At 38.1% G+C, this 20,840-nt stretch overlaps 1 protein-coding gene across 3 annotated transcripts in view; it reads right to left on the bottom strand.

Annotated features, from left to right (window-relative positions):
* Positions 1–2,344: 2,344 nt before the first annotated feature.
* Positions 2,345–20,840, bottom strand: part of vwf (von Willebrand factor) — a 114,904-nt gene continuing 96,408 nt past the window's right edge. The window contains exons 44-53 of one of the 3 annotated variants that reach the window (XM_031897751.1): positions 20,478–20,627; positions 17,362–17,490; positions 16,028–16,211; positions 14,241–14,281; positions 9,404–9,520; positions 8,200–8,298; positions 5,591–5,719; positions 4,978–5,017; positions 3,815–3,912; positions 2,345–2,983 (exon numbers count right to left, since the gene is read on the bottom strand). In XM_031897751.1, coding sequence (XP_031753611.1) covers positions 2,795–2,983; positions 3,815–3,912; positions 4,978–5,017; positions 5,591–5,719; positions 8,200–8,298; positions 9,404–9,520; positions 14,241–14,281; positions 16,028–16,211; positions 17,362–17,490; positions 20,478–20,627 — 1,176 coding nt within the window. In that variant the 3' untranslated portion in view covers positions 2,345–2,794. 3 annotated transcript variants of the gene reach the window in all.

The following is a 20,840-nucleotide window of genomic DNA, read 5'->3' as shown; positions in this document are numbered from 1 at the left end:
GGCCTTTGAAAGAGTTTGACTGCTCTTAGTAGGAAGCTTAGGGTAATGATACACAGGGAAATGCAGGCTTTTTACCAAAGTGATCTTAAAATCATTCCATGGGTAACAAAACACTATGAATGACCTATTTTCTAAGTTCACCCTGGTCCCTTTTTAAGGAGCAATCGCCTGACCCACAACTAAACCTCTAGGTCCTGGAATGTAACCCAATGACCTGTAGTTTGCATGCTCCTCCCCTAGTTCCTGAGTGGCAGATGGGGGTTGGCAAGGACTGGTTGATGGGGGATTCCACAGGGAAACAGCAAGGGGCTAAGGTCATGCAATTTTGGCAACCCCTATGGCTGTAATCCCTACATTTCCTAGTTCCATATGTTACCAGGCAGAAATCTATGTTATAGATTATTTATTCTGATTTGTATGTTATTATGTATGTTCATTGTATAAACCAACTTATTGTACAGCGCTGTGGAATATGTTAGCACTTTGTAAATACATGTTAATAATAATATGTTTTTATTTTCTTATTAGTCTATGTGTATTATTGGTCTATAGGTTTAGTGACCACTTCCTGCAAACTGTAAAATAGTGTTTAGCAGGGGGTGGATCTTTCTCTTTAGCATTCATCAGTTGAACTGGGTGGATGTGATCGAAGGGAGCCTGGGATCAACTAGGCCCAGTAAGCACTCTGCCCTAGAGGGACCCTAGACATATTGAAGTTGGGAAGCAGGAATCCTGTGAACAAGGTTTAGCCAGTGTACATGAATAGTTACTGTCATGGCACGTTTTAGGGCCATGGGCTACTGCAGGACTAGTTAGCAGCACTGTGCTCCACCTAGGAGGGGTAGAAGGAAGTAACTCTCTCCAAGGCTCTTCTTGCCAAAGTGAAGGGACTGCTGTATTGAAGAAGGCTTCAGACATAGCCTTCTACCTGATCCATTTCTACTGTAGGGGACCCAAACCACAAGGCATTTAAGCCCTGGAAGGTAAACCTTAAGTCCATATTGTATCTCCACAGTAGTGTCATAGATATTTGCTCTATTTGTCATTGCTTAGCATTGTGTGACAAAATTTCCATGCTGCTACCTCAAGATGTTGTGAGTATTACCCCAGTTCAGTTCCTGTTTTGCAAAGAACCGCTGACATCCTTCCTTATTTTATTACTATGGCAGTGGTAAGGTGTAGTTGCACTACACCCTCTCAACAAATTATTCTAGCTAGCCAAGGCCCATCTTGTGGAAAGAGTGTCCAATGTAAACTGTGATCTAACCAACCTGGCTGGAAATAGCCTGTTAAAGCCAAATATGGGTTGCTCAGAATAGCGCTCTGACGTGTTTTACATTAATGCATATCAGAATGTTTAGTTCCCCTTTAATGTAGCCTAAGAGCAACTGTCAAATTGCCCTAAACCCTTCTTTCCTCACACACAGTGGCACATTTTTAGGCAAGTGGCACCCAACAAAAGCGTGAAAGTGATTCCCCATGAGGGCAGGTGAAATTGGGGTAATAATATTTTTCATATTTCCACCAGTCTTATGCTTTGCAATATACTGAGTAGTGATGGGCGAACTTCCTTGTCTCGCCATTGGTGGATTTCTTTGTGAAACATGCGACAAAATTCGCATGCGATAAATGTCAAAAAAATGTTGTCCACGTCAATAAATTGTCGCCCCCATAAAATAAAAATTAAAAGTTGCGCGCATCCAAAAATTGTTGCACGTTTAAAAAAAAAATGCAATTTTTTTTTGATGCGTGGCATTTTCGCTGTTTCACAAATCTTGTAGATTCGCAAATTTTTCAGTGAAGCAAAATGGGATTCGCTCATCACTAAGAATTTGTGAAACACTACTGATACCAAGGGACATTAAACCAAACCATAAAGCTGCCCTGCAGTGTCCCCTAGTTCTCTATAGATACAAAAACTTAATGACACATGAAAAACAATTCACCAATGAGAATTCTACTGCCCAAATAATTTATTAGAGATGTAAGAGTATTTACCAATAAGAATGCTGATTGCCAGCACTATGTCAGCCATCTTGCTTTTTTCTTAGATACAGAGATTATTGTGCCATTTTAGCTTTAATATATTACGCTGGAATCAAACATAGGGATGAAGGCCAGACTTGTTTAGTGCTGGGAAACTGTGCTTAATGCTTCCAACTCCATCAGCTGGGATTCTCATTGGAGGATTATTTTGCATGTTAATGCAGCCATGGGCCCTGGAGAGCTGGAGAAAAGTTTTATTGAGTAATATTGCTTTAGGAATGCAACCCTGAGGAATAGTCATTTTGTAAAGAGCTACATATTCCTGTTGGTGCTGTATAAATAAAAGGAGAAAGAAGCATTTCCTGATGAAAAATATTTTTTTTTATTATTTTTGCACGTAACATAAGAAGTAACATTCCTCTAAGACCCGTATTATTGCAGCATCAGGCAAATGCATACTTTATATCCCATATTTCTTTTTTTTAATATTAAAGGTACATGTACCAACTGAAAATATATATATATTCTTTTCCTTTTCTAAACTTTGAAAGTCATTTAGACTGTAATAATGAATTCTCTTAATTTCTAGTATTGGCTGCAATATTATCCATAGGGATTAATCATCAGCACAGCAGTTGTTAAATGAACTCATGATGGGAGATTGTTTCCCATTAAACTATATATAAACACAGCTGAGACTCAGCACAAGAAATCCATTCTGGGTATGTATGTACATTATATTGCATTTCACGGTGGCCAGTAGGTGTGCCTAGCGCAGGTTCAGACTTCCATCATGAACTCCATTGTTTTATTGGGTACATTTGTGGGACATACATTCACAGCTTCTTGCTTGCAGAACTTCATGCTCAATCATAGTCCCGTTGGCACAGCGAAGTGGCACTTTCATGGGTTCTGTGTGGGTAGCACTACAGCAGATACACTGCTCCTTCATGCTGTGTGTTTCAATGTCATAGCTTGACTTGCTGGTGCACTTGCCCTGAAACAACAATGTTTGCAACAGAACCTAATATGACACTATTAAAGGGGATGTAAGTTTTCGATATCATTTTCTTACTCTACTCATGAGCTCTCCAAAGTAGGCAACCCAAACTTAATTGCAGATGCAAGTGGATTCTCCAGTGAGGACCTCTTGTTTCTATCTACATGATTATTGTGCATATTGGCTTGCCACACTAATTTCAGAAATAGTTGGGGCCTTGTAAATGGTTACAATGTTGCAGGCTGGTATTGAAGTTTTCCGTTTAGGGGAATATCCTGATTAATGAGGCTATAGAACATCACTGTGCACAGGGTCAGACTGGGGGATGCAGGGCCCACCGGGTCTTCTGCCTTTGGGGCCCCTGCACCCCCAATGGCCCCGCTGCAGCCTTTTTAAACCCCCTGCCCATTTGACTTACTGTCAGCGTGTCGGGGGAGGCGGGAGGGACACCTGCGGCTCGGTATAGTGCCCTGCGGATATTGGGTCCGGCCCTGACTGTGTAATTTATGGAGGGGTGGAGTGACAGGGAACACTATTAGGCACATTGCTGTGGCCATGTTTATTTAGACTTAAGTCATGGAGATTCACGTTACAAAAAAGATCGCTTATCCAGAAAACCCCAGGTCCCAAGCATTCTGGATAACAGGTCCCATACTTGTATCTGCTAAACCGAATTATTAAACATTCTCTACAGTGTGGGTATATTATAAAAGTAATTGTAGTTGGCCTTTAAGGATACATGTCCCAGCCCAGTCTGGCTTGCATTAGGTTCCAAGGAATAATCTGATATAGTGAGACACAGTAAAACCATGCAGCTCTTTATCTCACCTCGCAATAGTGAAGGTTAAGCTGTCTGTCAGATGTGCAGTCATCAACTCGTACATACGTTATGATCCCAGTAACTTGCTTGCACTCTGGCTCCACACCTGCAGTTGCACATAAAGAAAGGGTTTAACAGTAGTTCCCACACATAAAAGGCACCTGTATTGTTGGTTTCATACAACATGCTGTGTATGGTTTCAGTTATTACATCAAGGTAACTCACTAATTAAAGCCGATAACTTGTGAGACATACTGTATGGGGGATCCTTAATAGCTGCCCTAGTGCCCATATAAGCAGCCAGAAGCTGTCTGGTTCTTTGGATCAAATACTTGTGTGCAAGTAGTTATTAATAATTTCTCATTTTCAGGCAAGCTGTGAGGCTAATCATTAAAAATAGTTAATCTTGGATCATTTTATATTGGGGCTTATTGAGCCCCAATGATGTACGCTTTCTGTTCTCACCAGGAAGGGGGGGAGTTCCTAATTGCTCTGTTAGACAGCTTATTGGTTATAAGATATATAATAAAGTATATCCAAATGTCATTGAGCAATGTCGCAAAGGACAAATTGGTCATAATCCCCAGAATCTCTCAAGCATCTTCCTATTGGACTCAAAGGCAGTGATCTCCAACCAGTTTGATCCCTGCCCTTATTATAATGTGACTTGGCAACTGGTTCTCATTTCTGGACTACCTGGCTGATTTGGGAAGTGGAGGAACAGTTCCTACTCAAATCTGGAAGTGCCTTTGGTATGAATGTCTAGCTAGCACTAATTTGGCAATATACAATTAACTTTTGTCATGCCTGTATTGTGTCTTCTTAACAGTTTGTGCCACTGAATGTGACTTTGTTTACACATTTATATTGTGGCTTGTGGGTTATGAAAGTTTGGGGAATTCAGCTCATAGGATATCTGGAAGAGATTTATGTCTGAAGAAGCAACCCATGAGTCTTTGCATTCCTCAGATCAGAACCCTGACTCAGCAAAGGGCAGGAATCGGATGAGAGAGTAGACAGATGCAGGAGAGGTATCAAGCAACTGAGCTACAGGTATTAAATAAAGGTGACTGGTTAGATGTAGGACATGTAGGAAAGGTAGTGAAAAGTAGGCAGAAGAGAACTAATAGTAGCAGTAATGGGGAGGTAAAAAAACAAAGGTGTTACTTACAAGTTTCACAACAGGAATCATCAAGTTCTTTAATTTTACCCTGTTAAAAATACACACACATGGAATAACCAAATATGATACAACTAAAAGTACAGATTGTATAAAATGGTCCAGTGGTGCAAAAAAGGATAATCCAAAAATGCCTGTTCATAGTATCAGGACCAAAGCCAATAATTTAAGCTTGGCATCTAGAGAAATAACACTGTGTGACAATAAAGCAGTTATAAATGCTACTGTTGGTGCTAAGGTGCAACAAATGCTAGCCAGGGGACTGGATATAAGGACAGTTATACAGAATTACCAGTCTAAACTACAGGTACAGTAGACTTTAAAAAGTCTGTCTTGAAATGTTGACTTGCCAACATCTTCCTATAATCTAATATAATATGGAAGTACATAGAATTTATTAGGCATGTATTGGTGAACACACAGCATGCAGGATTCTCATTGCATGATCATAAAGGTGCATTTATTGGGCTTCTCTTCCACGGAGATCTGGGAAAGTTATACTGTACTGTATTGTGTAAATAATCCATCCCTGGATCGCGGCTCTCAATATGATATACACATCCTAAAGGAAATGGTTTGTTTTTTATTTCTTTACGTAACTCACCCCATCAGTCAGACATTTTTCTCTATTAAAGGGCGGGCAACTGGTTATTCTCTTCTCCCTGGTCAGCTCACCGAGATTATTTATTTTGCAAGAATGGCTGTCACATCCGTCTCTCACAGTTTCATTTGGCTAAAGAAACAGGGTTCACACAATTAACTTTTAGTCCAGTCTCATTCTGTATGTCCTACCATCTTAAAGAGGAGATACCGAACAATAGCAATTAAACATGAGGGGCAGATTTACTCGTTTTTGTCAGTTAAATAGTTCAAGTTACAATAAAAACAATTATTTCCCCTTATTCATAACTTTTCTAGTATTTCCACATAGAGTTGAAAAACTAGAGTTGCAGACATTTCCCATAGACTTGCATTGTCTTCCCACAATGTGAAAACGCATTTTCAAAAGACGTAATATTTTAGCCAATAAGGGTAAAAATGTTTTTTTCCTGCTTAATGTTGTTTAGTAAAAAAACAAACAGGGAAAGAGTGGTTAAGCTGTGATACAAGATCATCAATTTTTTCTGTTTGTCAAGAAAAATATCAGCTTGATTTTAGTTTTATAAAGTTTTTAGAAATGCAAGGAATTTTGATCAAATTTTAATAGAAAAATTAATCTGAGCATTGATAAGTCTGCCCCCAAAAGTAAAACAAAATGGTACATAGCATGAAGAACATTTTATACAAGATAACATTAAGGGTGAAGACACATGAATCTACTAGTAGCAGCTACTTTTTCATGGCTACTCCAGAGAATCCCCTGCCATAGACAATACGGAGAATTGCCTCTGCTAAAACACACGTAAAGACAGTTATCAGTAAATGATCAGCATTGTCTGTTTTAGTAGCTGTGACAAGTAGCTGCAACTAGTAGCTCTGTGTGTCTTCACCCTAAGGCTGATGATACATGTTACATCTGTAGATGTAATCCATTTGTAAATCAGATTATCTAAACATTACTTAAAGTTCTAGAACACAAGCTGCATAAGAGAACAGAGAACTCATTAGAGAACTTAGGAGAGAGTCTCAAACTCTTGAAAGATCCAATGGTGCGAACAAGAGGAGCATGTACTGTTAAAAATTAGCAATTTTACAGCTGGATTTGACAAAGAAGGATCCTGTTAGCTTCCCAGGAGAACGTGGAAGATTACATAACCCCTGAACCCAGCAGTCATTGCTACAATTTCATGGTACCAGAAAGACAAATAACGTATGACCCTGGACAGGACTATAGTTAAGCTGGCCATACACGCACCGATATTATCGTACAAAACCTCATATTTGGTGCATGTATGGTGGATTGGGTGGGTTAAAGCGGCGCCTGAGCAAAATTTGTGTTTAGGGCTGAATTGGCAGGTGGAGTTAGAATTCCTATTGTTTCTACCTCCATATCTGACGATTCAGCCCTGAACATCAATGGGGGAATGGGGTCAATGGTAACAGAAAAGATTGTAATTGCTATGTGTATGGCCACCTTTAGTATATATGGCTATATGGATAGTTATAAGCCTCTCTTTGATGCTTGGTATTAACAGGCTTAACTGCAGCAGAGAGATGTTTGTTTGTGGGATGACAGTGTCCCAGTCTCAGTTTGATACAATGTAGGCAATGGTGGGCAGCTTTAGGACTACTGGAAATAGTAAGGCCAGCAAATAGTAAGGCCAATACTAAAAATTTGCCTTTTTAAAGAATAGCAGTGATGTTGAGACGGCTTTAAAACATGACCCCCAACCCAAGTGTGTGATATGGTCAAGCTTGGAGGCTTTCCACTACTTCACTGCAAGTACGATGATCTGGCTCTAGTTGGGTTGCTATACCTTGGAGCTAATACTTACATAGGAGTTGTACAATATATGGTTTACAGATAGGGGGTTCCTTATCCGGAAACCAATTATTCAGGAATCTCCAAATTACAGGAAGGCAATCTCCCATAGAGTCCATTTTAAGCAAATAATTTTAAAAAACAGTACCTTGTTTTTGATCCTTAGGAAGCTGCAAGAATCGATATGGTGGCAAAACTTCAGTTCCTGAGCATTCAGTATAATAAATCCTATACCTGTACTGAATTATTATTACGCTCTGCAAACAGTTATAAGATAAAGAGGACCCTAATAAGTTCAATCACTACCTCTAATTATAAAATGTTAAAACCATTGTGTGCTGGGAACTATCCCATTTAATAAAATGGCTTAAATGGGTCACTTTTTAGAATAGCTCAACTGATCATGTATAGGTTTTCATGTATTATAAAAAATATTGATAGCTGAAATGATAGTTTACCTTAACAAAGGACTGAGTCAATAAAACATCTTTGTATAATCTATGTTGCTTTTAATTGCATAGTTGTCTTACTCTTTTTCTGTGCTTCTAGTTATTTTGTTTGTTTTACAATAAAATACAGTAGTAAAAAGCAAGTGCAAAGTTTCCAGCTCAAAGCAATTTGGATTCCCAAAAGCTTTATGACCAACATACAAAGGCTATTTAACATCTGATTCCAGTTGAACAGGGGAAGCCATGTGGCCACCATATGCCAACATTTACAATTCATATTCAATTTATACCTGTTGTGGAAAAATTTATTACAAAAAAAAATAAAAAACACTAAATACCAACCTTTACATAAATTATGGTTCCATTTTTCAGTTTCACAGAACAAGACGTTTGAATACATTGTCCACAGCATGACCCCTCTTCTTTTTTCAAAATGAAATTCTGTAAAGGATGTAGAGTTAAACAGATAATGTGGGAAATGCAAGGATTATGGAGTCAACATGCACCATGGAACTAATGAAGCTGTCAAATATGTTGTTGCCACACACACATATATATACAGTCCTTTGCTACTATTTACCTCCTCTAAACAGACATTGGCCTACTACACTGTCATTCTCTCTGACCATCTTTGAATTATAGAAGGTTGTTTAAAGTCCACAATATGCCATGTTTTGGTGCTGAAGATATGGACATCAAACAGAAGCAAAATAATTCTCAGTAGCTTTCAACTCCCATCATAAATGAACATTTTTGAATTATTTAGCATTTTGTTCAGCAGCTCACTGGTCTGGAATGTCAGCAGCTATCTGCTTGCTAGGGTCCAAATTACCTTAGCAGCCAGACAGTTGTTTGAATGAGAGACTGTAAGATCAAAAGGAGATGGCCTGAATAGAAAGACTAATGAATTATAAATTGTAGCCACACCGAGCCTTGGTCAGGGTCCCCTATTTAAAAGCTGGACAGAGGTGGAAGGAATAATTCAAAAACTAGAAATAATAAAAAATGAAGACCAAATGAATAGTTGGTAAGAATAAGACATTTTTATAACATACTTAAAGATTAATAGCTGGAATACAGTGACAAGTGACCAAATTGCTCTGGGTCTCTCTACAGCAGGTTTTGTACTTATTTGCCAATTATAAATTTTCAATATAAAAAATCTATTTTTGGGTAAACGTTACCAAAATAGTCAAATGAAGGAAAGGTCACCTTATTCTTAATTGTTTATCTATGCAAGCCATTCTGACCTTCAATTTGCTTTGTGGTTGCTTAGGTTATTATTCCATAACAACAAGACATAACAGTGAATTCTAATTCAACCCCCACATTGAATTGAAGCACCCTCAGCAGGCAGCACAAAACCTTTAGGAAATTTCCATTCACAAATGATGGAGGGGTTGATTTGGAGCATTTTGTCCCCTTGTCAATGGAGCTGCAAAATGTGATACCATGTGAGCTAAAGAACACAAATAGTCCTTTTTGTTTACATCGGCTACTATCAAGTTAATTGGAGAATGGATATAAAGAAATCATGTTTGCCTACCTTAGGGCATGATGGGCAAGTCCTTTTCTTGCATGTAAGTTTGTAACTCAGAATTAGCCCCCTCGGTGTGGTACACTCACAGCTTGAACATTCATCTATCATTATTCCCGTGTTAGGCTGCACATCAAAGCAGAAAATAGAAAAGAAAATGATGTTTTACATAGTAATAAGAGGTAAATCAGGAGCCATTTGGGCTGATGCAACATCTCTATTTATCCTCACACATCTAACCACAGGCTAATACAGATCAATATTTTTAATTATTCTATGGAGAAATGCTATATGACTTTCTGTCTACTATTAAGATTACACTCAAGCCATGATTTGTATCCCTATTGACTGATTATTAATATTAGTATAAATCTTCTATAGCAGTATTTCACTGAAGTGCATACATAGGGTTAAAGGCTACTGGGAGAATACTATAGTAAGAATCCATTTTATTCTATGTGAACATGACTGGTGCATACACTGGTGCTTATTTATCAACACCTGGCCAATCTGCACCTGGGTAGTAACCCATGGCATTTGGGATTATGGGGTACTTCTTTGGTCAAGTTGCCCATTGTTAGTAAATAAGCCCAACCATTCTAAGATTAGTACATGGACCAATTTATCAAAGTCCACTGGGGTTATGTAATATAAGGTGCAAAGTTTGCTGCAGTTCTTACCACCCATAGCAAGCAGGTACCATTTACTGGTCAGCTGTATAAAAGCGAACCTCATTAGTTGCCATGGGTTACTGCACCTGGGCAAACTCTTTTATTACTTATGGGGTTATAGGGCATTTCTCTGCTGAATTAATTTCCAGTTCAAAATGTGATACCCCAGACCCACGCCTTCCCTTCTCCAGCATATTAATAAGAGTTCTGTTATGTTTTGAACTCTATTCCACCTACATAAGAGCATCTCCCCAAGGTCAGTGACCCCATTGGGTTTCATATGGTTATTACCAAAGGCTATGAACACCTACAAAGCACCATATGTGCCCTACTGAAGCTTGTGTAATACTGGCACGGAATCCTTTAGACATAAACCTAGTAAGGATGATCCTTATTTGCATCTGTAATTAAATTTGGGATAACCAATTTGAAGAATTATGGAGGCAAAAATCAGTCACTTTACAGGATTTTAAAATATGATATATGATAAGCATATGGCTTGATTTGTCCCTTTAATTTTGCTCACTGTTTAGTAATTGCTTTTCTATAGTTTATGTTTAAAGCTTAAAAAACAAAATAGAAGAGTATATTTTAGACAGTGGCACGCAGTTATTTGAGTGAAAAATCTAATTTTTAAAGGTATTTACCTAAACACTCCTGGACTTTCGATATCATTGAACTTGGAACCATATAAAGAGCAACTATATGCCATTGTTCTCACAGAGGCCTGTATCAGTTCTCATTCCACAAGGAAGCAGACTCCCAGTGGATGAGAGGGGCCCAGACCGCGGGGTCTGCTTTTGCTATTGTTGCATATAAATCCCTGCTCCCCCTGGTTCTCAGGTAGGAAGGCGGGTGGGAAGCAGGGATTTATATGTGAGCGGGGGGATGCATGTGGGTGGGGGGGGGGGGGGGGGTAGGGATTGCTACTCTGCACTACCAAACACCAGAAGTTATGCCAACCACTTGGAAATTTTTCAGCACAATTGCATCCCATTTGCATGGAAGTTCAAGTACAACATTGTAGATTTTGCTGCATTGGCCAAAATAGCATGAGGTGCCCTTGTAATGATGCTGGATTATTAGGAACAATTATTATGAGACTGTGTCTCATACCACATGGCACTTATATATATATATATATATATATATATATATATATATATGTATTGTATTTATTTATTATATCACTTGTCCTCCCTGTGTGTAATTTTGTATTCTGTAAGACTGTACAGCGCTGCGTACCCTTGTGGCACTTTATAAATAAAGTTATACATACATACATACATACATTATTCAAAATTGTGAATTGCACACTGTTCTGTAAAAAAGAAATGACCCCTTTAGAGGTACGTGTATGTAATGTTACCTCTAAGCTTCAAGCAACTGGATACACAGAACATTTGCCATATATTTCTGTAAGTGCAAAGCTCACTAACTGTCCTGTAGGCACAGGTTAAAAAAAAATATTATCTCTAGAAAAAATCAGAGGGCATTTTGGGGGTATTTTAATCATTGCCATATTAAAGCCTTTTATGGTTTGGGACTGTTTTTAATTTTATGAATTCCGATGAGTATTTGAGGATAGTTGAATGTATGCATTTTTTACATATTGCAGCTGAAATATTACAAAGGGTTTAGCTGGTATATAGCAGCAGGCATGCTACCTTCATGCATTTGTCATTATTTTAAGAATTTGATTTACTTTGTATGTGCCACTCAAAGGTGCTTGTATTTTTATGCTATAAAATGGATGTATTTTTATGCTATAAAACATATATGGTTTTCATGGCAGTATATATGTTCTCTCTGTGTCTGTGTGGATTGCCTCTGGGCACTTTGGTTTCCTCCCACAGTCTAAAAACATACTCATGATGAAACTGACCCTAGGGGACGGGTGCTAGTTCTTGGTTATTTAGACTGTAAGCTCCACTGACGCATGGACTGATGAGAATGATGAACAAACACTGTAACGCACTGTGTAATATATCGGTGCTATACAAATATAGAGTTAAAAATTGTGTATTTTCTTTTAAAGTTGCAGATTTGGTTCCTCTGCTTTTTATAGCAATGTATGCTTTTTTTTGTGTTTCATTCTATGAAGGCCTCTCCATGAAACTATGGTGCAAATAAACAAAAGCTTGGGAATGCCATAGCATAAATAGTCATGTTGTTTCAAAATCCTGTATACAGCATGCCAACATTTAGCTGTATATTGTGCTACAGAGATGCCAGCATTAATTAATATAGATAATACTGTATCAGTATCACGATAACTACTGGGTGTCTGCTGGCTGAAGAATGTCTTTCACTCACTTTGTTGTGGAGCAGTTAAGTACTGCAGTGTCTGAGAATACCATCCCCTCCAAAAGGGACCCACCCCCTAGCGATCTCATCAATTAAATTAGCCCCTAACAAAGTTCTTGCAGTAGCCTGCCAATATCTGAATATCTGTATATCTATATCTATCTATTTGTATAATTATCTATCTATCTATCTATCTATCTATCTACCTATCTATCTATTTACATTATATCTACATCTATGTGTATATCTGTCATTGTATCTATATGTAGATCTGTCCATCTGTATAATTATCTATCTATTTTTATATCCATCATTATATCTGTATATCTGTAGAGTTATTTCTCTGCCGTTATATCTATCTATGATATATCTTTATCTATCTGTTTTCTATTTATATGAAGATCTTGGTCTGTATGTCTATCTGTATAGCTGTAGATCTGTATGTAGAGTTACCTGTCTGCCTATCTATCTATTTATCCATTTACATAATATCTATATCTATGTGTATATCTGTCATTCTTTCTATATATAGATCTGTTGGTCTGTATATCTATTATCTATCTATTGTTATATATATCTGTCTATCTGTAGAGTTATCTCTCTGCCACTATATCTATCTATGACATACCTTTATCTATCTGTTTTCTATTTATATGAAGATCTTGGTCTGTATATCTATCTGTATATCTGTATGTAGAGTTACCTGTCTATCTGTTCATCTATCTATCTATCTATCTATCTATCTATCAGTCATCTATCTATCTATCTATCTATCTAAAGTAGATCTGTCTTTCTGTATATCTATTTGTATAAGTATCTATCTATCTTTATATGTATCTATATCTGTAGAACTATCTGCAGAGTTATTCGTCAATTTAAAGAATAGGTTCTTTTCTTTTCTGTTTGATCCCTTCTTGGGAAAGAAAAGTACGGGAATCAGGTATCAGTGAGCAGAATCATAGGGACAAGTTCTCAGAATATGAACCTGCACAGCCTAAACCACCTGAGTCGAAAGGTCTCCAGAGAAACCTGCTTTCTTTCCTAGCAACCCAACATCTGCTGCCAATCTTAATTACTCCCTCAGCCGGTGTCATTAAGGCAGGCACCTTATTTACACTCTGAAAATTATTTTCTTAAGGATTTATGCTTAGCAACAGGTTTCGGGCTCCATTTTGGCATTTTTTTTGCATAGGGATTCTCTGGTATATATTAGACACACAGCCATGTAAATAACAACTCAACCACCAAATCACTGAGCATTTAGCTTAATGCAAATACAGAAAGGACCTTCCTTCTTCTCTGTTGACGACTGTTCATACTATGGAGACGTCTAATTAAACATGACTCAAGCATTCTACACACTGTTAAAGCAGTCATTTTGAGATATTTCATAAATAAGGGAAATATGCTGCATAGCTAGCATTTAATACAGCCTTTAATACAGCTACGAAAAAGTCGCAACAATTTACGAAAAATCATAACGGCGACGAAAAAAACGCAAAAAATACAAAAAAGTCGCAAAATGTTCTTTTCCAATCCGAATTTGGATTAGTAAATGTTCCCCTTAGAGTTCCAGCAAGCTGTATAGCAGAAATTTAGGCAGGATAAGTGGTAATTAGCTAAATTAAAAACTATTGTTTTAATACATGAGGAAGCAGGAAAAGGTAAAGGAATAACATGAATGGTTTTGTGTATACAAGCAAAATTTTTAAAAATAATGTTAAATATTTTCAGGCAAAAACAACTAAGGGATGCTACCATGTAAATCCCACCCTCATATAGTAAGTAACCCAAATAAGTAGAAACTATGGTGCTTCTATAAATCGCTTGATACAGTCTATACTATTTCATTTCTAATTTCCTCTTACCGCAATAATACTTCCATTGTAACGGCAGCCAGGAATAGGCTCTGTGAAGAATAAATACATTGTATTTAGTTTATTATTTTAGGATAAATACATCGCAGCATTTGAAATGCAAAATTAAAGAAACCCACATGGAGTCACATGACAACAATATGTATTCATGTGGTTCCTTCTTCTAGATATAACAAAGTGACATGAAATAATATTGAATATGTGTTATTTGGTACACCTTAGGAAATGTTACAATTTCCCTGAGGTTCCTCTGTATGCAGCTACTAGTTGTGGACAATAGTGTCTCTTCTCTTGCTCTATTTGTTTTAAACCTTTGTTAAGCCCTTTATAATAAAGCAAGCTAAATGCACTGTAGACACTACATAATCAATTTCCTTACATTTCTGTATTGGAGACTAGCAAGGGAACCAGCCTCAGGTGGTAGAAGCCATTCTGAATTGCATTTTCCTGATGTGACTATGTACCTTGATGTAAACACACTGGGACCCATAAGCATAAAAAACAACTGTTATTATTTAAACACTAAGTTAAATGAAATGCATGCATCTGCCTATCCAAGTGTTTATGTTATTAAGCTCCTCTGCATTATCTTTCACATGAGCAGTGATGACTTGCAACTTATGTTGGGAGCTAACAACCATGCCGATGAGTTTGCAGTTTTTGTAGGATTCTGATTGGTCATTTACCAATAACCTAGATGCAAGTGCTAAAGGGGTAAAATCATACCCTTTAGAGCTTATTCTCCAAACACTTGTGTTTGGATCACCCTGGTTGGACGTGGGGAAGGTGCCCATCCCCACTCATACCAATTGAAGACGGTGCTGTATTTTTCAAGGGAAGTGCAAGTTATTTAAGATTAAATGCGTCACAAACGTCTTACCTACAACTCTTCAACTGTTGTTTAAATACAACTTCAGGTAGAAAAACTGCTGAATGGCTGCAGATTAAGCAATAGGTCATTGTAGCGTGTAATTTGGGGCACAATTCCAGCATCACTGGGGCCTTAAGAGGAATTAATTCTGACCACATATGCAATTGGAAAACACATTTTGACAGGAATCAGACACAACCGTGCTGCATTAAGTGCTTACATCAAAGTGACTTTTGCCTGTACTGATGCAGTGGATACCCTAGAATTACCAACACTGTTGAGGTGGCCATGGCTCCAGGGTTCTCCTACATCAGTTGCACACTTAAATTAAAAAAAAAATAAAAGAGTTGAGCCCAGTGGAGCTTGGCACCCATATAAATAAGTACAATAAGTGCCTTTTAGATGGAAGTACATTTAGGGGCATATTTATTATACTTAGTGATGGGCAAAATTATTTGGCAGGCATGGATTTACAGTGAATTTCTGTGTTTCGCCATTGGCTTATTGTTTCACGAAACGGTTGCCCGTGTCAAAAAAAATTTTGCATGTGAAATTTCCAGCGAATTGAAACAGGACAGATTCGCTCATCAATAATTATAGTGTACAATTACACTATATAATTACACAAAGCAACCAATCAGATCTTTGCTTTTGTTTTCTAACTTGCAGGTGATGGCTCAGCTCTAATTGCTGATTTGTTGCTATTGGCAACATCACCGGTGATGTTGGCTTACACTCTATAAATATGCCCCTCTATGAATGGCTATAATGTGTCAATTTTTGAGCAACTGCAACTAAGGTTGTGGTTGTAAATGAGCCCTACTGTCACTATTGCCCTTATTTGACCTCCCACTACAGACAGCAGAGGTGCTTTGAACTCCAGGTGAAACACTCCTACACTTCTTACCGCACTGGCATATAGGGCAGCATTCTGTTCCTTGCATGCAGATCAGCTCATATCCACTTGGGCACTTGGAAGTACTTATTTCAGAGCAGCTTACATTCTTTTGGAGAATAAAAACCTCATCATTCACTTGGGCACACTCATTGATAATGCATGGGTCTGTAGGAGAATTCCACATGGCACCAACCTGTAATGAGTAAAAATAAATATTTTTAAAATTGGTCATTACTGTTGTTATCTAGTATATTCATTCCTGGGTCCCAGTGTCTACTTGTATATAACAGAGGTAATAAAAAATAAATAAAAATAAAAAAATACTGTACAGATTATTTACTAATGTTACGTTCAGTGCAAAGTGCAATTGTTATGAGCAAAGCAAATACATGCTCCCCTAGGTGCCGGTTGGGTCATATTGATTGAATAAAGTAAATGGTTCAAATTAAAGTGGGCAAAGATGCAAGGGAACCCAGGTATTATCATTTGCCTTGAGAAGCTGTTACTATCAATGCTCCATTTGCATCCATATTTGCAAATGTGCCAGCAGGGCCGTGCTGGAAATTTTGCAACCGACATCCCCAGTGACAAAATCAGTCCAAGTAGGATTGGTGCCCAAGGCCTGGCACCCTGCCTGTTCATTCCACATCTTTCTAGCCCTAAACTAAAAACACTATCTAGTTTCTGGGTCGAAAGCAGATTCATCATGAGGCTATATTGTTATTGGTATAGTTATTTATTAATAGTTATCTTTTCCGGCTCTCTGCCAATCATATTCTTAGGGGCTGATTTACTAACCCACGAATCCGACCCGAATTGGAAAAGTTCCGACTTGAAAACGAACATTTTGCGACTTTTTCGTATGTTTTGCGATTTTTTCGGATTCTGTACGAATTTTTCGGATCCAATACGATTTTTGCGTAAAAACGCGAGTTTTCCTATCCATTACGAAAGTTGCGTAAAAAGTTGCGCATTTTGCGTAGCGTTAAAACTTACGTGAAAAGTTGCGCATTTTTCGTAGCGTTAAGTTTTAACGCTACGAAAAATGCGCAACTTTTCGCGTAAGTTTTAACGCTACGAAAAATGCGCAACTTTTTACGCAACTTTCGTAATGGATAGGAAAACTCGCGTTTTTACGCAAAAATCGTATTGGATCCGAAAAATTCGTAAAGAATCCGAAAAAATCGCAAAACATACGAAAAAATCGCAAAGTACCGATCATTATGAAAAAAACGCAATCGGACTCCATTCGACCCGTTCGTGGGTAAGTAAATCAGCCCCTTAGTCTTACTTCATTTAAATAAAAATACTTCATATTCAAGTTCTGTTTGGCAGACACATACATTATACCAGCGTGTTGTTTCTCCAGAGAAATCAATGTCTCCTTGTCCCCTTGGACTGATCTTCTGTTCACACACTGTTTTTTTGCACTTTCCACAGCATTCCTCTGCTTTCTTCACATAGGTAAAGCCCTTTTGGATCAAAAAGAAAGCTGTTAGAGAAAATGAATCGATAAAGTACTACTGTCACTCGGTTGTCCCATGTGTCTCTGACTTCAGGATGTGTATTTTAAAGTTGGGGTTACCAGAACACTTGAAGAACTAGGGAACTCTAAAATGTGTACAAGTTTCTGTTTGTTTGTAGATTTCATGCAGTCGGTACACCCCTTCAAATTGATCCACAGTGCAAATATAGGTATAACAGTAGATCTTAAGATCACAAAAGCTTTGGATACTATGCTTGTTTAAGAACTCATCCAGGCCCCTCTTAAAGGCATTAACTGAATCTGCCATTACAATATCACTCAGCTTTAATGGCTAAATAGCTGGTTCTTTTTTCTTTTCTATGAGAGAAAATATTCTCAACTATCCGTTTATAATGCTATACCTGTCTAATGTACTTACAAAGAGTAATCATGTTTTCTCCCAAGCACGTTTTCTCCTGAGAAAGCAACCCCAACCTTAATAGCGTTTCATTATAGTTTTATTGTTTGAAGTCTATGGTTTTGTTCAACTCCTCATTAAAGCCAAATAGTCCAGAAACCAGTTTGGGTATATTCACCTGGACTTACAACTTTATTCTGTCTGCAGTTCTTTCTCAAGCTGACAGAAGCCCTACCAGGATTTAGGGTTCAAGTTTCCTCTATATAAAAAGATAAAAAGTTTGCTCCTGGTTTAGTAACCCATGGGAACCAATCAACAAGTAGTATTTATCTGTCTGCTACTTAGAAGCAAAGATATGCTTTGGTTGGTATAGGTTAATTATGGATTTAAATCTGTAGGTCACTTATTATGACCCGGGACATAAGTGTTAGAGAGTTAAGGGGCACAAAAGCGCACCCAAAAATGTCAGCTTGAGTCAGTTTTTTTTAATTTGCACCCTGTGCACTTTGTAAACTCTGCCTTTTGTGTTTTGCTTGTAAATAGGAACCACCTTCCACAACCCTGAATTTGTCTACAACACCCTACCCATTCAGATGTACAGTAGATGCACAATAAACTGAAATGCTGAAGACTCTTCACTACTGCATTTATTCTACAGTACATCTCTATTCCAAGGGCAATGGTTTAACATTACTTCCCTTGCAATGTCGATAGAAAAAAAGCTTAAAAAAAAGCTAAAACATAGAGGAGACAATAAATAATATACAGTAACCCGGGAGCGTAGGGTTACTGCTGTCCCCAAGGACAGTGCCATGTGCAATGCCTTTATCTGACCACCCAGGGAGGTGTGCCATATACACATTCAATGCATTACAGACATTTCAAACTTTTGCCCAGTCCTGCATTCTCATTTACAGTGTGCAAGGTTTCAGGAGGGTGGGGGCTACGCAGCACAGTGTATGGAGAGCCATTATTTCACAGTATCCTCATTGTTCTCCAGAGATATTCCCCGTAAAAACCAACATACTTCTGACTTGTAGAAATGCCATTGAATGTGAAGTAGAATCTTAACTGGTGCCTAAGCTGAGCTGCTGGAACAGGCTCCAGTCATAAAAACTAAGTAGTGGTTTCTTAAAATTGCTGCAAAATTAATTATGTAGTCCCTAATTACCACTGTGTGGTTAATTTAACCGCCGCTGCCTGCATTACAGTGAGCCACTGCACTGACAAATCCCTTTGTCCTTAATGAAAGCCAGTCATTTTTCCACTCACAAGAGAGCCACATCTTTCCAGAAGGATTGCAATCACACTTTGCTCTGGTTAACCTGCAGAAAGTTCCTTTTAAACATCTACTGTAAATTGGTATTAATGTTCTCTCTGTCTGCCTGGAATCTTTTTATGGCCTGAGGGGGAAGCTTATGACACATATCTTTGTTAGAAGGAAAATTGGACAAATGGCTCCTTAAAGTACAATGACGAAAAGAAAATAATCGAGGTCTTGATCAGGGGCTGATTCAGTAGGGTTCTGCAGAATAACCCTTAAATTTATAATTTCCTATAGTGAATTTAAATGAGAGCTAAAGCTTAACTTTGAGTTCTACATCAGCCCAACGCCTCCCACAGCCTCTTAGAAAGAAAAATCTGTAGCTCCCCTTCTTCTTTTCTGCCCATTACCAGCACTTGCTCCGTGCTGCTGTCACTTACCTGATCTTAGGGACATAAGGGACAATATACAGTAGATGTGTAGAAGTGCTGTATGTTCAGTATATTAAATATGGCATTTCTAGCCAGTGACTTAACTATAGAGAAAGCATAGTTGTGGGGTCTGCTTCCTCTATAAAAAAAACTCCCCTCCACAGCCGATCTCATGCCTAAGAGCTAGTGGGAAGTGGTAGACATAAGATAAGAGCGTTGGACATAAGAGCATAAGAGGTGGTTAACATGAGAGGTTTGTGGGCAGGCACATAGGTGGTGGGGCCAGGTAGAGGTGGGTGCACACTCTGGGCCCCCTGAAGATTTTTTTTGCAGGGGGGGGGCTGGTCGGATACAGTTACTCCACTGTTTCTAGCAATATTTGTTTTCAGAGTTTAGTCCTTCTTTCATCTAATTAAATTATTCAAATGTATATATACAATTACTTCCCCCTTGCTTTATTTTTTTTCCTATATAAAAGGTCTAACAGGATTTCTGTCCAAAACTTCCTTTAACACCTCCCATACCCAGTCACTGAGGTCTGACTAATAAAGAAATACATTCCTTATGTACTGACTGCTTCTTTGTAAAGACACATGTTGTGTAGACTAGAAAATTCCTTCCTTAGATCCTTAGATTGTGTTATATATTATTTTAAGTACAAATGAACAGACACAGCTTCTATAAACTTGTTAATAGTAGACTAGGCTATAGGGAGTTACTTAGCTGATTAATGCAGTTCTTTGAGGCATTGAGTATCATTACAATGAACAGTGAGTATTGTACGTTAAGTGCTATGCAACAAGCCTGTGGGGACTGAAAGTATTTGGAGTGTAGATGCACACAGTTTTATGTTGAGGAGGAATGTCACTTGTGCTACTTACCTGACCACAGTTGGTGTTGCATCTCTGCTGGAGACACTCTGCTATGAGAAGCCCTGTTACGGAATCTTTCTTATCAGTGCAAGTGCAGGATCTGCACCCATCTTCCCACATGCTTCCGGCTAGGTGAATATCGTTATTATATAAACAGACCTAGAGATAACAACACTTTTTCATTAAGTGGGCTCTGAGAGTTTAATACCAGAAGCCTTTAATAATGTGTATAAATTAGATGTGAGGTTTTATTTATGCACCCCCTTTGACTGGGTCCCAAACGCATACAAAGAATTATGGCAGGAGCGCATGTGGAAGTAAAGAACAAAGAACAAATAATAGTGCAATAGTGTAATGCAAATCAGGGATCAG

Source organism: Xenopus tropicalis, chromosome 3 (genome assembly GCF_000004195.4).
Source record: "Xenopus tropicalis strain Nigerian chromosome 3, UCB_Xtro_10.0, whole genome shotgun sequence".
NCBI lineage: Eukaryota > Metazoa > Chordata > Amphibia > Anura > Pipidae > Xenopus > Xenopus tropicalis.
This window is presented reverse-complemented; position numbering and strand designations above follow the sequence as displayed.